The sequence below is a fragment of the Scardinius erythrophthalmus genome (assembly GCF_964197995.2).
Source record: "Scardinius erythrophthalmus genome assembly, chromosome: 8".
Classification (NCBI taxonomy): domain Eukaryota; kingdom Metazoa; phylum Chordata; class Actinopteri; order Cypriniformes; family Leuciscidae; genus Scardinius; species Scardinius erythrophthalmus.
The window spans coordinates 18,694,901-18,715,059 of NC_138228.1; the positions used below are offsets into that span (position 1 = coordinate 18,694,901).

The following is a 20,159-nucleotide window of genomic DNA, read 5'->3' on the forward strand; positions in this document are numbered from 1 at the left end:
TTTATTACAGTGTAATAACACATGTTGGTATTATACCTTTATTACAGTGTAATACTACATTGTCTTATACCTTTATTACAGTGTAATAATACATTGTGTTATTATACATTTATTACAATGTAATAATACACTGTGCTATTATACCTTTATTACAGTGTAATAACACATGGTGGTATTATACCTTTATTACAGTGTAATGATACATTGTCTTATACCTTTATTACAGTGTAATAATAGATTGTGTTATTATACATTTATTACAATGTAATAATACATTGTGAAATTATACCTTTATTACAGTGTAATAACACACTGTGCTATTATACCTTTATTAAAGTGTAATAATACATTGTCTTATCATACATTTATTACAGTGTAATAATACATTGTGAAATTATATTTTTTTTACAATAATACACTGTGTTATTATACCTTGAAATTATACCTTTATTATAATGTAATAATACATTGTGTTATTATAACTTTAATACAATGTAATAATACATGTGTAATTATACCTTTATTACAATGTAAAATACATGTGTAATTATACATGTACCTTTATTACATTGTTATTATACCTTTATTACAGTGTAATAATACATTGTGCAAGTATACCTTTATTACAGTGTTTTAAATACATTCATTTCAGTGTAATAATGCATTGTGTAATTATAGCTTTATTACAGTGTAATAATACATTGTGTACTTATACCTTCGTTACATTAATAACGCGTTAAGGCAAAATCATATTAACGGCACAAATTTTTTTAACGGCTGATCAACGCAGCGCATTTTTTCTGCTTGACCCGTGGCCCAACCCCTAGTTGAAGAAATGGAGATACACAGTCTTGCCAATTTAGCGACATTGCAGACCCCTTTAGCCATTTTTTCCCTTCAAAAAAGCGCCCAAACCTTATTTAGTTTCTGAGAATCGCCGGTACTGCTCTCCCAGCACGCCTGCGCACCTCTCTCTCTCTCTCTCTCTGCGTCTCGTAGTATCTTTAATTCAGTTAAACACAGATATTATGTTGCTTCTCTAATTTTACATGCAAGTATAGCCGAAATCACAACACAAATATTGTCTTTATCTTATGTGTATTTGATTTCATCAGACGACAGCTTGATTATCAGGATTTTTGTTCAGATTAACGTCTTGGAAGGGAGAGCTGGTTATGTTTATTGGGTTGCATTTCAGTCACTATTTCATATTCATTCCATTGTTTGACAAAAGAAACAGTAAAATATACCAATGAAAACAGTTTTATTCAGAATTTAGCTTCATTAAAATGGGCACAGAGACAGACAAACTAATGTAATAATAAATAATAAATGTACATTTAGCATTTTCAGAAGAGCTGCCCTGTCATGCAAAAATCTAAGCATGTTTGTGTTAGTAAATTGCTCAGTGCAAAGAAAGAGAATAATTAGAATCTGGTATTTCTTTGTTCTTTCTACATGTGTCTAATAGACATGAACAAGTTCTTTGAAAAACATCTAGGACCTTTGAAACATGTCTTGTCTTCATGCTCTATGTTGACTATGGTTTCAATAATAAACATACATTTGCATAAAGCATCCATATTTATCCATGCCCATGTTGATTTAGAGTATTACAAACTTGAAAAGTTTTAATTTAAGGTACATTTAGAACAAATAAAAAATGTGCGATGAATTGCGATCAATCGCGAGTTAACTCATAACAATCATGCGATTAATCGCTATTACATTTTTTTTATCAATTGACAGCCCTAGTTATTATACCTTTATTACAATGTAATACATTGTGTAATTATACCTTTATTAAAGTGTGATAATACCTTTATTACAGTGAAATTATACATTGATCACCACATTTCTCAACACATTAAGTCATTTTACGATGCGATAAGGGCTCCCCCTCCCTACAAAAGCCAGTTTAACCACTGACCTCACCATACCACATGTGAGCCTCTGAGGCACAGTGCTCTTTAATTTTTTCTAAAGCCTTTTTATTCCTCCAGCGATTTAATCCTACAGTTTTCCAGTTAGTGTGATACTTGTATTTTTGATCATTTAAAAAAAGACAGCAGCTGAAGCAAAACATGGCATCAGTGATATTCTAGCCATGGGTTGTTCTCATACCACTTCTTCTGAAATGACCGTCCCTCTACATTCTTTAGAAATGACAGTACTGGTTGGCAGGGTCCAATATCATCACACATTTGGATAAAGGCCTCATCGTACTTCATGTTGAATTGTAGGACGTGGGCAGGGTCAGTTGGGTGTTGTAGTCCAAATAGGTTTGAAAATAGCCTCTCTCTGGCATCTGTCTCCTCCTGGCTCTCTGTTCCCTGCTCTCTTTCTGTCGCTTGTGCCTCTACATTTCCCTTTTTCTCACCAGCCTCTTTCTCCAGGCTTGCTTCTTTCTCCACTGTTTCTGTCGCTTGTGCCTCTACATTTCCCTCTTTCTCACCAGCCTCTGTCTCCTGGCTTGCTGTTCACACTGCACTTTGTTGTCAGGTCAGGTATATTTTTCATTTTATATTGACATTGATATTTTAAATATATTTCCAGAGAGATATTATTGAGTTTACAGCTTAAAGTAGTCTTGCTGTTGGAAACACTACTGTTGCTATTGTATAATTTTTTGTTGTTGTTGTCATATTTAAAATATAATTATATTTTAATCCTGTTCTGAATTGTTTTATTTTTATAATGATAATTCAGAGAATGAGAACATCATTATAAGCCTTACCAGTGTTGTGACAATTATTTTTAAGGCACTCTACGTTTTTTAAAAATAAATACTGTAATAATAATAATAGTTTAGTCAAATAACATAACTTAAAAAAGACCAGACCCCTCGACGCCTGTGAAAGTTTTCTCCCTCAACCAGCAAGCTAACTTCTACAGGCTACACACAGCAATATAAACAACATCTGCATGGTCTCTTCACATCGTTCTTGTAAAATAATAATAATAAGTAAATACATTAAAATCACTTCGCTGAGAATGAAACACCACTTTGTGCCGCGGTGTTGAAGATATCTTCTGGTAATTAAAAAATGCGCGTGTGGCGTGAGGAATCGTCCCGGTCTAATATAGGCCTGTTCACACCAAGGACGATAACTATAAAGATAACGATAAAGATATAATTCTAAAAATCGCTCTCCATATTAAAGAATAACAGAGTTCACACCACAACTATAACGATAAAGATATGAGGAACGATATCGTTGGGATCACTTTCAGAACGATTTTTTTTCCAGCTGTCAAACGATAAAACACTGACAGTCAATCAGAATCCATTCTAATTTAAAGGTCTCGCGCATTTAAAATGGGGCGGGCGCGCGCGTGCTTAGAATAAAAAGACCGTTATCGGTCGTTGGTGTGGACGCATATATAGTTATCTTTATCGTTATCTTTATAGTTATCGTGCTTGGTGTGAACGGGCCTTAATGAGGTCATCGTCGTCGTCAGGTGAAAGGTCATCATGTGGGTCATTTTATTCACGGCCAAATTATTATTCATACATTTGACTAATATTTAGATTGGGCATGGGCAGGCATTCACAAAAGGGCCTTTAATTAAAAGTAAATAATGAGTTTTTTCTTTGAGTAAATAATGAATGACAGAATTTTTATTTTTTGGGGAACTATCCCTTTAATTCGCCAGTCCTGTAACGTCAACTTAATATCTTATACCTGTCAGCCAATCAATTGGACTTCCCCGAGCGTGACGTACTTAATATTCATAAGCCAAATCTTCGCCATAGTAGGATTCGTTGGTAAAACAGCGTAAAACAGTCAGCGCGCTTCTGTTTTCCTGTGCAGTGTCAGACGTGTCGCTCAGTCAGTCCTCTGCATTCAAACCTTCCTGATCTCCATCTTGAGGAGATTCCTAACGTTACCCCAACTGTTTCCTTTAGGAGTTTGTTATACAAAAAATGGGAGATATAAGACTGCCGAGGCACATGTTCCTGTGGTGCCTTTCTGCTATTTATTTGTTTGCCTTTGCGTCTCTTTACGTGCAGATTCCAGGTGAGTTTGGGAAGATTTTTAGTTCAACTTACATGCATTAAACTAAGAGTTTATCTGTGACGCATGCAATAAAAGTCTTTTAGGCATCAATTTTTAATAAACATACTAATCTATTACATTAGGTTATAGTTTGTTCAAATCTCCAGGTTGTTTATTCCAATGCTTTTGCACAGTAGAGATGAAAATATTTGAAAGGGCCCATCATGGGTCTGGTTTGTGCAGAAAACATCTCATATAAGCATGTTGATGCCTGTCCTGAAGTCTGAATATTACAGCCATACTTTCACTCAAAGGGAATGCATTTCACAAAATTGTTTTTGTCTATTTAACTAAAAGTATCATAGTATTGTTTTTGGACATGTACATGGTATTGGAATGATTGGAATATGGTGATAATTCAGTACCCAATGGTGTCCAATTTTGTTTAGACCACATTGAAAATCTGAGATTCACAATCTAATTTAAACCTGAAAATTAGCATTCGGAAAAAACAAACAAAAAAACAAACAACTAAACTAAAAGTAAACTTCAGATTCTGCAGCAATTATGACCATGTGAACGCTCTCTTTCTTTAGGTCTGTATGGAAATGAGGGATTGCTGCCAGCACGGTGGCATCTGCGAGTGTCTGGTAAGAGTCTTATGGAGCAGCTGAAGGATTCTCCCACCCTGCTGTGGTTTGGTCCTCGTCTGGGTTTGGACACGCAGCAGTGCATGGAGCTGTTCAGTCTGACCGGAGCTCTGCTCAGTTTAATGACTCTGGCATTACCGCCGCTCCGAGATTGCAGAGTTTTCTTGGTGCTCTGGATACTCTATCTGTCTCTCTACCAGGTTCAAACTTATTTCACAATCAGATTCTAATACTGACTGACCAATATGGGTTTTTCAATGGGTGATGTATAGAGAACCTATGGCTGATATATTATAAATATAATACAATTTAACAACAGCAAATCTCCCATATCAGTTACGAATACTACTTATTAAGGGTAAAAATAATTCATTTTAGAAGGTAAAGTATAAAGTACTGAAATGTGCTTGTTGTTTTTAGGTGGGCCAGGTATTCTTATACTTTCAGTGGTGAGTATGAGACTTTTTTTCAGTGTTTGTTGCACTAGATGTTATATTGATTCACAAAAGTTCTTGTTCCTTAAATTGTATCTGTTTTGTGACAGTCTTTGGCTTTGTTTAACTCTGTACAGCCTTGAAATCTTGACCTTGAGAGTATTATTTATTGTAGTCACACATCTGTTGATCTGCTTTCATAACGCATGTGAAATGACATCAGAATTTGGATACGCGTCAAACTTGTCTCTCTCTTTTTCTCTATCTTGTTCTCAGGGATAACCTCTTGTTGGAGACAGGCTTCTTGGCCATTCTCGTTGCTCCCATGAAAATGCCCTGGTCTTCAAAGGTTTGCCTCCATGATAATGTGACTTTCTGGCTGGTGCGCTGGCTGTTGTTTCGGCTGATGTTTGCGTCAGGTGTCGTCAAACTGACCAGCCGCTGCCCCACTTGGTGGGGCCTGACAGGTGAGGAACTGTAGAATATATTTGTATTTGTGCCTTCATGTTCTTGTGTTGCTACTGGAAGTTTCAGAATATAATCAGAATGGTGCACCACATGAGATACAGTGTCCCACAATGCAGTGCTCTCAAGTTGACCAATGAATTAGAAGCAAAAGCTATGATTTGTTCTAACTCATTATTTTACTGAACTGTTAAGAATTAAAGGGCTCATCAATTGAGAAATCAAATTTTCCTTGATCTTTTGATTTAAGAGGTCATTGTACTATAAAAAAAATCCTGTTAGTTTTAGAACTCAAAACTTCCTCGTTAGTCCAAAAACAACTTTTATTGAAACCAAGCTACCCTAAAAAACTAATTTTAGATTTTGTACATTATGATAAAACAGTGTGACAAAAGACCACCTCTGCAGAAGATCAACGCCTACTTCTACATCTTTGCCTCTTTAGCCCCGCCCACTGATTTGCGCATGTCATGTAGTAGTAAATACGAGACAGACACAAACACAGGATTACTCCAGCAACAAAAAGTTAAGAGATGCCTCTGAAGATTACAATATGTTTTGAAGTTCCAAGTTGTGTAAAAACAGTCTTTGAATTACTTGAATTACATTACAAAAACGCAACAATTATTTAAAAAAAAAGGTTAAAAAAAACGAAAATTGACAATATAAAAATAGATTCAAAAACAGATTCAAAATATTAATGTCACAGAGTTTCACAGCTAGTGAGAGCTGTGCAGGTAAACCTCACTCCCCTGATCCTAAGAGACGTGCTAGCGACTGGCGCTAGAGACTGTCTTTAGCATCCTTGTTAGCGTGCCTGCCTCCCATGCCGGCGACCTGGGTTTGAGGCCCGCACAGAGCGGGGCGGATAGGACCGGAGGGGTAAATTGGTGGCGTGGGATGGGAGTGAGGTTTAGGGGCTTGAGTAATGGAGGCACATGTTCTGTTGTTCTCTCATCAGCTTTGACCTATCACTATGAGACCCAGTGTATACCGACCCAGCTGGCCTGGTTTGCTCATCAGCTGCCAGTGTGGTTCCAGAAACTCAGTGTGGTGGGTACCTTTTTTATCGAGATGGCAGTTCCTTTCCAGTTCTTCAGCCCCATACGAAGACACAGACTCGCCGCCTTCTACATGCAGGTGAGTGTGTATGCATGTGTGTGTGATCAGAAATGGAGAAGCTGCTACGACTTTGTGCATTATTGTGACGACTTTGTGTTACAGGTCCTGCTTCAGGTGTTTATCATCCTGTCTGGGAATTATAACTTCTTTAATATTCTCACTATCACCCTGTGCCTGTCGCTGCTGGATGACCAACATGTAAACTTCTGGCTCCGCAGACCCACGCTGAAGACAGAAAGGAGTATGGACAAACTTACATTACACTAACATTGAGCTCTTATGCTCACCAAAGCTGCATTTATTTGATCAAAAATACAGTAAAAACAGTAATAGTGTGAATTATTACAGTAACTGCTGTTTGAATACATTTTAAATGTAATTTATTCTGTTTCAGCATCATTACTCCAGTCTTCAGTGTCACATGATTCTTCAGAATTCTTTATAATATGCTGATTTGCTGCTCTTATTTAATATACATTATATATATTTGTGGAAATATATATTACATACGATGTATGTTGTACCTTGTTAGGACAAGATGTTAAAACCAGGTCCAGACGTCCATGTTTTTTTTATTTTTTCAGCATCGTTACAGACTCTATTCTCTGGAATGGCTGTAATGTTAGAGGTCAGTGTATACGCCCTGCTTGGCTACTGGACAGTCCAATACTTTGACCTGCAGGTGGACTGGGAAAAGAAAAGCGTGTCCTCCAAAACAGGTGAAGCTCTCAACAATTTGTCATTGAGGTCAGTTATCGTTCAATGTGATTTATCTCTCTTTGTGTTCCTGTTTCTCAGCCTTTACTTATTTTGAGTTCAATGGCTTTCTGAAGACTGTCACGGTGCCCAGTATCTGGATTGGTGTGCTGTCTCTCGCGTGGGAGATCATCACTGCCATGTTTAAGTGAGTGATACGGGATAGTTCACCTATGGTTTGTTGGCTCAGTATGTCCATTAGATGGCGTTCTGGTAGAACAAATGTTTTTGATTGCTTGTGGGTGTGCATATGTTCCAGATGTGCTTGTGTGAGGGGTGTGTTGTGGCGTCTCTGGAGCACAATCCAGTGGGCAGTGATGGCTGCAGCTGCTGTCTCAATGTTTGCCATCAGTCTGGTTAGTAAACTTCCTGTCAGTGTTATTTTAGTATCATTAATATAGTATGATAGTATTTATTAAATTTTAAATTAGTTTTCAAGTTTTATGGTTTCCAGTTTAGTTTAAGTTTTTTAAATGTCTATTTATTTTTTAATATTTTTTTAAATTTACTGTTAGGTTTTAGTAGTTTTAATATTTCCACTTACACTAAAGGACAATTAGAAATTTTACCTTGGCAACTGACTAAAAATGTTTTTTTATATTTATATATGTGACCCGTGCTGGCAAAATGAGTCTGAATGTGCATGGGTTGCTTATGACCTACAGGCAAGTGAAATATGTCAATTTTGGTCGAATTTGAGGTTTTCGCAAAGCCTTCGTCTAGTGATCTAAATGCTCCAAATAGCAATTAAACATCTAAAAGTATCTTTATTTGTAAGTTTTATGAGAGCAGTACCTTTTTCTCTGCTTCTCGAGCTCAAGTTTTGTATCGTTGTAAAGCGCAGTATTCCAACTTTGTGAATATTCATAGCGATTTCTCAATGGCATGAGTCTGAACCAATTTCAGGTCTGAATGTGATTTTCAGACTCATGCTGATGTAAACAGATCTTACTCGCGCTGACTGACAGATTCAATGTGTGTGCTCAAAGACGCCTCAGACAATGTGCAATCCTGATATACACTCATGCACAGAATTACAGTATTTCAAAATATCTGTCTTGGTTTCCAAGCAAACATTATCTGTTATGTCTTATGTGAACGTTTGGTTAACTGTTGGGGAAAAACATCTTGTGCAGTACAGTAGGTCTTTATATACTTTATATATGTAGGCTGTTTGTTTCATGGATGTTAATCAAACAATTGTGGTATCATGGAAAAAATATATATTTTTCCTATAGATATTTTGTTTTTGACTTGGTGTGTGCCAAATTTGGTGTTATTACAGGGATTTTAAGGTATGGTTGTTAGGTGATTTTGTTTTGGAACCTTCAGAATTTTTTTTGTCTTGATTTTTCTCAAAATTTACTTTGCTGTCTCTATCGACTTCAAACAGGTGTAGCTTTGATCCGATTTCAACAAATCATACATCATTTGAATGTTTTTTAATAGAGACTTTCGAAAAGAATTTTCATTTTGGCAGCACAGGACACACACACACACACACACACACTAATATATATATATATATATATATATATATATATATATATATATATGTATATATATATATATATATATATATATATGTATATATACTGTATGTATATATACTGTATATATATATATATATATATATATATATATATATATATATATATATATATATATATATATATATATATATATATATATATATATATATATATATATATATATATAAAATTGACTGCAGCTGTCAAAAATTTACAACAAAATGTACCATAAAAGTAGTGCATACATCTTGTATTTTATATTTCAAGTCTTATGAATAAAATGTAAGTAATTTATAACCAAAAATTAAAAGTAGTTTCTGCACTTTTCTATCAAAATCTCATTCTGACATTCATAATACACATAAGAACTTGTGTACTTCAGATATAGTGCACTGTCCCTTTAAGTTATGTAAAAATAATGAGGCTAATAATGAAGTATGTGTGCAGGTTCCCTACACATACTTTGAGTATGATACCAACAGTAATCTTTGGCCTGGGATCCGGACAGCGTTTGAAATGACTGACCGTTACCAGCTGGTTAACTCATACGGGTTGTTCCGAAGAATGACCGGGGTCGGAGGTCGTCCAGAGGTGGTCATTGAGGGCAGCATGGATCGCAACACATGGACGGTCAGTTTATAAGTATTTCAGGAGGTGCATAGTGTCTGAATTACAGCACTGATTTGAATTTGAAAGATGGACTTTACAAAAATTAAATATGGGCTTGTAATTAAAAAATTGTAGGTAGGTTCACACATTGAATCTAACCTGGATCTTAAAGGTGAAGTTCTGTGACAGGCAGCCTCAAACTTGCAAAAATACATTTTCCATTTAGGGGTGGGAATCTTTAGGCACCTCTTGATCCGATTCTGAATCCAAAACAATTGTTGATCTACATTTTTTTTATTATTATTAATTATTGCAGGAGATCGAGTTCATGTATAAGCCGGGGAACATGAGCGCAGCGCCCCCTCTGGTGGCTCCGCACCAGCCCAGGCTGGACTGGCAGATGTGGTTTGCTGCTCTGGGGCCGCAGACACAGAGCCCCTGGTTCAGCAGCCTCCTCCACAGACTCCTGCAGGGCAAACGCGATGGTAAGGATGCTTTGTTTGTGCATGTGTGAGATTTAAAGGCATCCAGTGCATCAGTCTGAGCAAGACGCAGTACTGAATTCAGTGTTTTGTACTATACTGTTCTGTGTGTGTGTTGTGCAGTGGTCAAACTCATTCAGACAGATGAGTCTCAGTATCCATTCAGCAAACAGCCTCCTGTGTATCTTAGAGCTCACCGCTACAAATACTGGTTCAGCGAGCCGAAAGCGGACGGGTGAGCACATGCAAATTCCCACAATGCCTCTTGCTATGAATTGTCAAATGCATGTTAAAAATTAAATTTTTATTATCTTGTCTGTGTTTAGTTCATATCCCCAGCGATGGTGGAGACGGGTGTATGTGGAAGAGTTCTATCCTATAGTGCACCTTGGTGACTCTTACCTTGAACAGATGCTGGTTCAACATGGTTTGAAGGTAAGAAACGAGTCTGAATCAGGACACATTTTGAACATTGATTTCAACTATAACCTCACAGGGGAACATCAAACAGACCTAAAGTTCACTGTCTGTTATCTGAAGAGTATTTTTTTTTAAGAAGTTTCTTTAGAGCTGCACGATTAATCCAAATAAAACGGAAAACTCGATATGAATTAGTTTAATTATCAAATTGTTAATAAATAAATATATGCATAAATATGTTACAGAGTGAAGTGCAGTACTATGCTCGTTTACACACATGAAGGAACGCCTACAGTCTGTTGCCAACAAAATAAAAAATGGAACGGTTATAATATTTCACTTTAAAATAAAGAAATTGAGTAATAATAGTAATTATAGTAATAGTAAAGTTGTTATTAATACAGCCATATTGAACAGTCATATTTACAGCAATTTTTATCAGAAAGATCACGTTTTATTTTGTTTTTCTAAATTGTGCAGCGCTTATTATCATTAAGCTTATAGAAAGCTTAGAGACATCTTTTATAGTTGACATCAAGAGACACTTCATGTCTGTTATTTTTGTAGAGATATATTTTGTTTTATGTATTTCTAAACATACAATATATCAAAAGAAAGAACAGAGCCTCTGCAAAAAAAAAAAAAAGTTTCATTATAAAAGCAACATTTTGAAAAAAAAAGAAGCTGATAAAATCGTGTTTTTTGTCAAAGACGATGATCAAAACATAGATCGAGTAGATCATGTCTATAAAGCTTGCACAGGCCTATACCTCTTCTTGGGTTGACATTTCTTCCAGTAACGTTTGGCAGTTTTCATTCATATGCTGTTGAATGTTTGATTGTGTTAGCTTACATGAGTGTAAGCAATCTTCTATCACTTGTTTTTGCTTCTTTTTTACTTGTTTTTGGATTTGGAGCATCTGTACTATTTCAGAAGATGCATAAAAGCACCCCCTAACGTATAACAGTGAAAACATGGATTGCCGTGCAAAATGCGTCAATCTGTGTCATAAATGATGGAAAATCTTGTCAATGGTGGGGAAAGAGTTGATGAAGGTTTAACCATTTTAAATACCATCTCTTGATCTGGTCGAGACCCTCTTCCCATTTTTCCCATCAGGATAAGGCTCCTCTGAGGCGCAACTCGAATGCTTGGCTGCCGCGGTTATTGCGATATGTTGGTGAACATGCCCGTGAGATGCCACCTCATCTTCTGCTGTGGACTCTCTTCAGCTCTGCAGCGACCGTGTGTCTCCTCAACTCTCTGCGGTCACGTGCACATCATCGCCAACACGAATCGCTCCAGAAACAACACACAGACAAACAGGCCACAGGACGGACATGCTTCAATGTGGAAAAAAAGAACAAGAAGAAACACGAGGAGGAGGAGAAAGAGGAGGTTACAAAAGATGATGCAGAGGAGGTTACAAAAGATGATGCAGAGGAAGATGGAAAGGAGCAGGAGAAAGATGCAACAAGTGAAGAGGAACAGGAACAGGAAGGAGAAATTGAAGAGGAAGTGAGTGCAGAGGAAACTGAAGAGGACAGCCTTAGGAAAAGGAAGTGAAGTTTTTTCCAAATGATCTCCTGTGGCTTTAAATGAAACTCTGGACTTTTTAATAACAGCTCAGGGTAATGACATCTACCCCAAAACATCAGCATTTACATCTTCATTGTGCCAAAACATTGATATTTCTCTGTTTTCACAGGCATTTTTGAGAGATGTAGACAGAGTAGTGAAGCTTTCATGTATCCCAGACCTGTAGTGTCCTGGATTTTCCTGCACATTTAGTTAAACTAATCCTGATAGGAGGACCACACTGCAAAATGAGGGATTTTTGTTGTTGTTCTGATCGGTAAATGCAAAACAAGGTAGGTTATTGTTTCCCCCAGTGTTCACTAACTGCCTACACCCTACATGATATCATGTTAAGTAAAACCCAGAATGTCTTCTACCATGAGACCTAAAAATAACTGTAAAAAAACTAGCAAACTGTACATTCAAATGCATATACTGGACCTCATTAAACGGAAGAGCGGAATTTGTGTTTGTGAAAGCATTCTTGCACTGAATTGAATGCATCAAAATGCCAACCAGCACTTTTATGAACTACTTGCACAGACATTCCTTTATTCTGCTCATGTATTATGAACGAAGCCCAGTATGTGCTGTGCCTTATGGTATACCAAAAGTATCACAGAAATCTAGGTATCAGAAAATATTTCAATCTTATTTTATTTTCATGAATAATATAGAGATGCTTAAATATTTTTTTCCCTTAGACTGTTATCTTGTATTTTTGGTGTTATTTGACCTGAAATTGTTTATCAGACTGTAACTGGTTATGGCCTTAGATTTGTGTATTGTGTTCGTGACATTGCTTTTTATTTTTTTTCCACTGTGATGTCGTCAAAATATTGCATGTTTATGGTTAATATGACTGAAGATGCGCACACACACACACACACACACACACACACACACACACACACACACACACACACACACACACACACACACACACACACACACACACACACACACACACACACACACACACACACACACACACACACACACAAAACACTCGGCTTTACTGTTTTGTAATATATTTAATAAACTTAGAAAAATATACACTGGCACAAGTACCATTATTTCCAAAGAAATACAGCCTCACAATTTACATTTTTATCTTAAATCTTTATGAATACATGATTAATTCTAATATAGTAATAACAATGAATACATAAGATAATAGGATGTTAATAATTAATTCTTTGTTTCATGTTGTTGGTAAAGCAAAGGTATAATAATTGATTTATTTTATATTTTATTTGACATTTTCTGAAGAAACTTCCAAGGTGTCATGTGGTTGCTAGTTGGCGGAAGTCATAAGAGTCCACCCTTCAGTCAGAATTATGGTACATGTTCACCACTGCAGTACACCAGGGCAATACTTATCAATGAGAGCCTGATAATACGGCCTCAGACTCTCAACGTCCGGTAGGTCAGTGCTCTTGGTATACAAATCAAACTTGCTGTCAGGAAAGACAAACAGATGCATGTTATTGATCTACCCGTAGAAACTCGCAGCGTGAGGTCAGATCTTCGATAAAATGGAATCACAGATGAGATACTGTTATTGAGAAACTGATAACATACTTAAACTCTTTGACCCAGGGAAGCATCTGGAGGTCTTTCTCGTTGCATAAGTGCATGTAGTCTCCGTTTGAGTGCCAGGGGTAGAAGGAGTGGAAGCGGATCATGTAAAGACCCTGAAGGAATTTGGGAGTGTTAAATGTACAAAAGTATCTTAGAAAAGTGTAAATCACATTATATTGTTTGTGTGTGTGTTAGATTTGTTTGCTTTTCAGGTGAGCTGTGTGACGTTACCTCCTCAGGGATGGGGCATTTGTTGAACTTCATTACCTGGTACAGATACTCTAGAATAGTGCAAGAAGAATTTCCACTCAGTCACTTCAGCAGCAAATACAGTACCGTTCAAAAGTTTGGGGTCATATTATTGAAATGTCTCTAATGCTCACTGAGGCAACATTTATTTGATCAAAAATACAGTGATATTGTGAAAATTTATGTTTCTTTATATGAACTGTTTTCTGTTTGAATTTATTTAAAAAATTGTATTTATTCCTGTGATGCAAAGCTGAATTTTCAGCATCATTACTCCAATCTTCAGGGTCACATGATCCTTCAGAAATCATTGTAAATCATTGCTGATTTGCTGCTCAAGAAACATTTCTTAGTATTATCAATGTTAAAAACATCCTGATGTTAAAAACGTCTTTTTTTGATGAATATAAAGTTAAAAAGAACAACATTTATTTGAAATAGAAATCTTTTATAACATTATAAATTGGAGGTGGGAATCTTTTGGAACCTCGCGATTTGATTCAAAATGATTCTTGGGGTCATCGGATTTCTATTTGATATATTTATAGTTTTAATTTTAGTTTTGATTCTAAACTTTGATTTTTATTTATTTGAACTAAAATCAAAGTGAACCTGAAAATATAAAGGGAAATAAAATGATTAATTTAAAGGATTAACGTGCAGTGGTGTGTCAGAGTGCCTTGGTAATTTGTAATACTAGGTAATACCATTCATATTCATCAACTGTTCCCCTGGTACAGTTTTGCCATGTCTTATTTTTGTGTTTTTAAGGGGCTTGTTTTGCTGTTAAACCTGGCAACCCTTCACCTGGAGTTTTAAAGGAACACTCCGACTTTTTGGGACTTTAGCTTATTCACAGTATCCCCCAGAGTTAGATAAGTCCATACATACCTTTTCATTTCTGTGCGTTCTGTTAGTGTTATTTGACGCACCCACCGCTAGCCTAGCTTAGCATAAAGACTGGATGTAAATGGATAAGGTAGCATACTAATCCCAATAAGTGACAAAATAATGCAAACATTTTCCTATTTACATGTTGTGATCTGTATAGTCACAGCGTGTACAAATAACAAGGCTATATGAGACAGAGACCATTTTTAATGGTATAAATACTGGGAACTATATTCTCACTAGGCGTAGGAGCACAGCTACTTGGGCGGAGTGATTAGTGCAGCACACGAGATGCCCTGTGGTGAAGAGCAGAGAATTCGCTCAGAGTTGGAGTAATAGAGTCAGCAATTACTAGATAGTAAATTTATAGTTTACAATCATGGGTGTTCGCTGTATCTTGTCTTACAGCTTTCAAAGTTTGAAACTCCTCGTCTGTGTATTCTGGCTCAAAACTATATAGTTCTGGATCTTGGTTTGATACCCAGTAAAATTCCTCTGACAATTCCTCAAAGTCAGCCATGATCACGAGTCACGTTCGCTACTAGCTAGTTAGTCACGTTTGTTTTGTTTACGGAACCATCAACAGGGCGTCTCGTGTGCTGCGCTAATCACTCCGCCCAAGTAGCCACTCCGCCCAAGTAGCTGTGCTCCTACGCCTAGTGAGAATATAGTTCCCAGTATTTATACGATTAAAAATGGTCTCTGTCTCATATAGCCTTGTTATTTGTACACGCTGTGACTATACAGATCACAACATGTAAATAGGAAAATGTTTGCATTATTTTGTCACTTATTGGGATTAGTATGCTACCTTATCCATTTACATCCAGTCTTTGTGCTAAGCTAGGTTAGCGGTGGGTGCGTCAAATAACACTTACAGAACGCACAGAAATGAAAAAGGTATGTATGGACTTATCTAACTCTGGGGGATACTGTGTATAAGCTAAAGTCCCAAAAAGTCGGAGTGTTCCTTTAATGAGGAGAGGGAAGACTTCAGAAGTGTGTAGAAGGAGAGCTACTGTTTGGTCGTGAGTTATTTCAAAAAGTAGTTTAAATCATGCCACCTTGTAGCCACGTCATTATTTTACACTAGTTGAGACGTATTGAATCAAAGGAAGTGATAATCAGCTGATTCCAATCAGTGTCCGATTGTTAGGAGTTAGAAAAATATAAGACGTGTCGTTGCTTTCTCAATATTAAGTGATTTACAAGCAGGTATCGACATCTTCCCACGCCCCTGGTCTTTACTGTCACTTTTGATCAATTTAATGTGTATTTTCTGAATAAAACCTAAGAACAACTCAAACCTCAAATGTTTGAACGGTGGGTGTTTCGCAATGAGACATTGAATGCAAAATCATCTCATTCAAATCACTCACCATCATGTCCCCAAGACATCAGGACATTATCAAGCCCAGATTGAGGTTTATAGATCCCAAATTCTGTGCTGCATTAAGAGAAATAAGCAAACACTACATCATCAGGTGGAATGCTAAAGAATGCAATGAACATTTTATTTCTATGTTGACATAGGATACCATTATTAACTTTACTGACCGTTAAAGTGAAAAATCATTTACTTGCCCTCATGCTTTTCCAAACCTGTATGACTTTCTTTTGAGGAACACTAAAGCATCATAAAAGTCTTATTGAGAAGTGTGGGTATTCTTCAAAACATCTCCTTTTGTGCTCCATGGACAAAAGACAAAAGTCATACACGTTTGAAACGACATGAAGCGACCGTTATTCCTTTACTATGTTATAATAGTTTGTGTATATGCAGGAACAATGTTGTTATTGTTAACTAACACTTTTTAAAACCATTTAAATTCATTAAATACATCTGAAATAAAATGTAATGCATATTAGATGAGAAAAAATGTAACTTAAAAAACATCACTGATCAGGAAAGCTGTTTTGATATTTAGAAGATAAGTGTATTTGTGTTTTGAAAGGTGTGTTGCTGTACTTGAGTGTTGGGTTCTTCAAATCCGGATTGCCTTCAAATGTTGAGTTTCTGAACACTATTGAATTCTGGAACTTGCATCCCACTGGGAATGTGTCTCCAACCACGGCCCACTGAAACACACAAAGAATCATTCTGATTGCATATCATTTAGCCCATGTGACCGTCGTAGGGTTTTAGACTGTTTGGATGCATTTGTCTCTCACCTGTGGTTCTCCATACAGTGCCATGATTTTTCCAATGTCATGGATCAGACCAACTAGCTGGAACCAATCTGGAGACAGGTAAATATGAGATGAGTGCTTTTAAATTCAGATGCAATGTTGTATTTTAACATTCACCCAGATAAAAATCTCCACTATGAACTTTCACATTTAGATATGGATTTCAGTCCTGAAAGAAGCCCAGCTGGTATGGACACATATTAATCAGAGACTGGACAAAAACAAGCTTAGTAAAAGCTTTTTTGTAAAACACCATCTTATCTAAGTACAATGTAAGTGACTCCTGTGACCTTTGTCCCTGCTGACTCTTCACCTTTATCAGGATGCTCTTTGCGAATTCCCTCAGCGGTCTGGAAAGCATGGAAAGAGTTCGGGAAGTCAACATCAGGGTCGGATTCGTCAACAAGCTCGTCCAGGGAATTGATGTTTTCCATAATGGTCCTGCTGAAGTGATTGCAATTCGCCCAATCCAGGTGCTAAAGGTGAGAGGCCGTGCTCAGTGTTTGTTTGTGAAGGCTCATCAAGAGTCATCACAGAGCATCTTAATTTTATTCTAGTTTAACTTCAACAGAGAAACACGTCCAGTTGAACTAGAATTAACTTTACTATGCGAGTAAAGCTTGCAATATAGATACTGTTCAATGGAGACAGATTTTAGTTTTGAGTGTGTCTGCATTTATTTGTATCAGTTGAATCAGCACAGGGCTTTTACTTACTTTATTAGAGATGCATTTTATTTATTTAGATTTTTACCTGCTATTTAGTGTCTGGTTTTAATACAGAACATAACTTTAAAAAAATGCATGGTGCATCAAAGCAAAAACTGACGTACATACATACATACATACAAACAAAGACCAACCTTTTGTTTGACAAAGTCCAGCGTTTGGCATGTGTGCATCTGCTTGTATGTATTAAACACACGGTCAAAGAGATCTCCACTCTGTATTAGACATGTACACACATCAAAATGGAAATAAGTATGTTATATTAAGAGGAATTATACATAAGTTAATAATATGCCAAATTCCAAATTTTACTGTACCTCAAAGTTCCTGAATTCTGTTTGGTCTTTGTCATGACATTCGGGGCGATATGCCAGAGAAGGATCCGGACCCTAAAAGTATAAGTTTATGTGTAAGAATTAAGACTTAAAAGACAGATACCAACTTAACTACCAACTCAAAACAACAGTTTGATTGACAGTTTTCAGTATTGCAAAAGTCATTCATGTATAATGCCTACAACTCATGAATGTAAGTAAATGTCTGAATGTCAGGTACATACCAGGTTCACCACCCTCATGGTTCAGCTGAGATTGTGTCGTTCAGGATGGAGGAGGATGTTGTGTGTTTGCCGTCTCTGGGTGCTCTATTTATAAATGCACATATGGGGTGTCTGAACTGTAGTGGGAATAACTAGTAAAACTTTAACTTTCTCCAGTTCACTTTCTCTCTAACGCTTATAGTGGTGTTGTTTGTGTGTCTGTCAGTACTGGGGTATTTTGGCCCAAATACAGCGGACTGATTCAGAAAAGACATACTCTACCATTACAGTGATTAAGGGCATTTGGTTCAATAGTATTTTAAAGAATTTATATTTTACATTTTATTATATTATACAGTATCTCACAAAAGTGAGTACACCCCTCAGCAAACATTTTAGTATATCTTCTCAAGGGACAATACTATAGAAATGAAACTTGGATATATTTTAGAGTAGTCAATGTGCTGCTTGTATAGCAGTATATATTTACAGTCCTCTGAAAATAACTCAACATACAGCCATTATTGTTCAAATAGCTGGCAACAAATGTGAGTACACCCTAAGTGAACATGTCAAAACTGTGTCCAAAGTGTCAATATTTTGTGTGAGCACCATTGTTATCTAGCACTGCCTTAATCCTCCCTGGCCATGAGATTCACCAGAGCGGCACAGTTTGTTGCTGGGATCCTCTTCCACTCCTCCATAATGACATCACCGATCTGCTGGACGCATGGCACTTCTCCACCTTCCGCTTGAGGACGCCCCACAGGTGCTCAATAGGGTTCAGGTCTGGGGACATATTTGGCCACTCCATCACCTTCAGCTTCCTCAGCAAGCCAGTTGTCATTTTGGTTCAGATGTTTGGGGTCATTATCATGCCGTTCGGCCCAGTTTCTGAAGGGAGGGCATCATGTTTTGCTTCAGAATGTCACAGTACATGTTGGAATCCATGTTTTCCTCAATGAAGCTCAGCTCCCCAGTACCAGCAGCACTCATGCAGCCCCAGACCATGATGCTGCCACCACCATGCTTGACTGTAGGCACGACACAATGTTCTTGGTACTCCTTAACAGGGCGTCACCACACATGCTGGACACCATCTGAGCCAAACAAGTTCATCTTAGTCTCATCAGACCACAGGACATGGTTCCAGTAATTCATGCTCTTCGACAGGTTGTCTTCAGGAAACTGTTTGCAGGCTTTCTTGTGAGCCAGCTTCAGAAGAGGCTTCCTTCTGGGACGACGGCCATTCAAACCGACTTGTTGCAGTGTGCGGTGTATGGCAGCACTCATGCATCTGTTTTTTGAAGCCAGCTTCTGCACCTGACGCACAGCACAAGGACTCAACTTCTTTGATTGACCCTGGCGAGGTGAGTGGAACCCATCTTGAAAAACCTCTGTATGACCCAGGCCTGTACTGTAACTCAGTTTCAGGGTGTTACCAATCTTCTTATAGCCTAGGTCATCTTTGTGGAGAGCAACCATTCTAATTCTCAAATCCTTAGAGAGTTGTTTGCCATGAGGTGCCATGTTGAACATCCAGTGGTCAGTATGAGAGAATTGTACTCAAAGCACAAATTTTAACTGCTCTAATACAATATACACAAATTTGTATGGTCCTGTCAAGCAGCCAAAAACATGAACATGATGAATAGGACATGTGGCTTTGCATGGTTAAACGACGTACAGCTATTATCACTTAGGGTGTACTCACTTTTGTTGCCAGCTCTTTTGACAATAATGGCTGTATGTTGAGTTATTTTCAGAGGACAGTAAATATATAATGCTATACAAGCAGCACATTGACTACTCTAAAATTTATCCAAGTTTAATTTCTAAAGTATTGTCCCTTGAGAAGATATACTAAAATGTTTGCTGAGGGGTGTACTCACTTTTGTGAGATACTGTACATTATATGTACAAATTTTT

The 20,159-nt window shown here is 37.1% G+C and overlaps 3 protein-coding genes across 3 annotated transcripts in view; 1 reads left to right on the forward strand and 2 right to left on the reverse strand.

Annotated features, from left to right (window-relative positions):
- Nucleotides 1–3,451, reverse strand: part of tnni1c (troponin I, skeletal, slow c) — a 363,446-nt gene extending 359,995 nt beyond the window's left edge. The window contains exon 1 of the mRNA XM_081372936.1: nucleotides 3,448–3,451. The gene's annotated coding sequence lies outside the window, so the exon portion shown is untranslated. The remainder of the gene's footprint in view (nucleotides 1–3,447) is intronic.
- Nucleotides 3,452–3,758: 307 nt separating this feature from the next.
- On the forward strand, nucleotides 3,759–13,097 carry lmf2a (lipase maturation factor 2a). Its single transcript, XM_081372029.1, has 14 exons — nucleotides 3,759–4,022; nucleotides 4,598–4,851; nucleotides 5,072–5,100; nucleotides 5,362–5,552; nucleotides 6,512–6,690; nucleotides 6,775–6,913; nucleotides 7,257–7,391; nucleotides 7,471–7,576; nucleotides 7,688–7,784; nucleotides 9,408–9,590; nucleotides 9,886–10,054; nucleotides 10,175–10,286; nucleotides 10,378–10,486; nucleotides 11,592–13,097. Exons 1-14 carry the CDS (start codon nucleotides 3,929–3,931, stop codon nucleotides 12,036–12,038), a joined length of 2,244 nt encoding a protein of 747 aa, XP_081228155.1. The 5' UTR covers nucleotides 3,759–3,928; the 3' UTR covers nucleotides 12,039–13,097.
- Nucleotides 13,068–18,315, reverse strand: miox (myo-inositol oxygenase). The gene is made up of 10 exons (XM_081372030.1): nucleotides 18,252–18,315; nucleotides 18,010–18,081; nucleotides 17,827–17,907; nucleotides 17,278–17,440; nucleotides 16,947–17,014; nucleotides 16,744–16,853; nucleotides 16,154–16,221; nucleotides 13,866–13,915; nucleotides 13,635–13,747; nucleotides 13,068–13,510 (listed from the first exon to the last, which is right to left on the reverse strand). Exons 1-10 carry the CDS (start codon nucleotides 18,267–18,269, stop codon nucleotides 13,402–13,404), a joined length of 852 nt encoding a protein of 283 aa, XP_081228156.1. The 5' UTR covers nucleotides 18,270–18,315; the 3' UTR covers nucleotides 13,068–13,401.
- Nucleotides 18,316–20,159: the final 1,844 nt, after the last annotated feature.

Coding starts and splice junctions, on each gene's coding strand:
- miox (XM_081372030.1), bottom strand. Junction 17,908..18,009: donor CAGAATTCAGGAACTTTGAG/GTACAGTAAAAT, acceptor TGTCTAATACAG/AGTGGAGATCTCTTTGACCG. Junction 13,511..13,634: donor CCCTGGGTCAAAGAGTTTAA/GTATGTTATCAG, acceptor CTTTCCTGACAG/CAAGTTTGATTTGTATACCA.
- lmf2a (XM_081372029.1), top strand. CDS start 3,929: ATGGGAGATATAAGACTGCCGAGGCACATGTTCCTGTGGTGCCTTTCT. Junction 5,553..6,511: donor CACTTGGTGGGGCCTGACAG/GTGAGGAACTGT, acceptor TTCTCTCATCAG/CTTTGACCTATCACTATGAG. Junction 9,591..9,885: donor TGGATCGCAACACATGGACG/GTCAGTTTATAA, acceptor TAATTATTGCAG/GAGATCGAGTTCATGTATAA.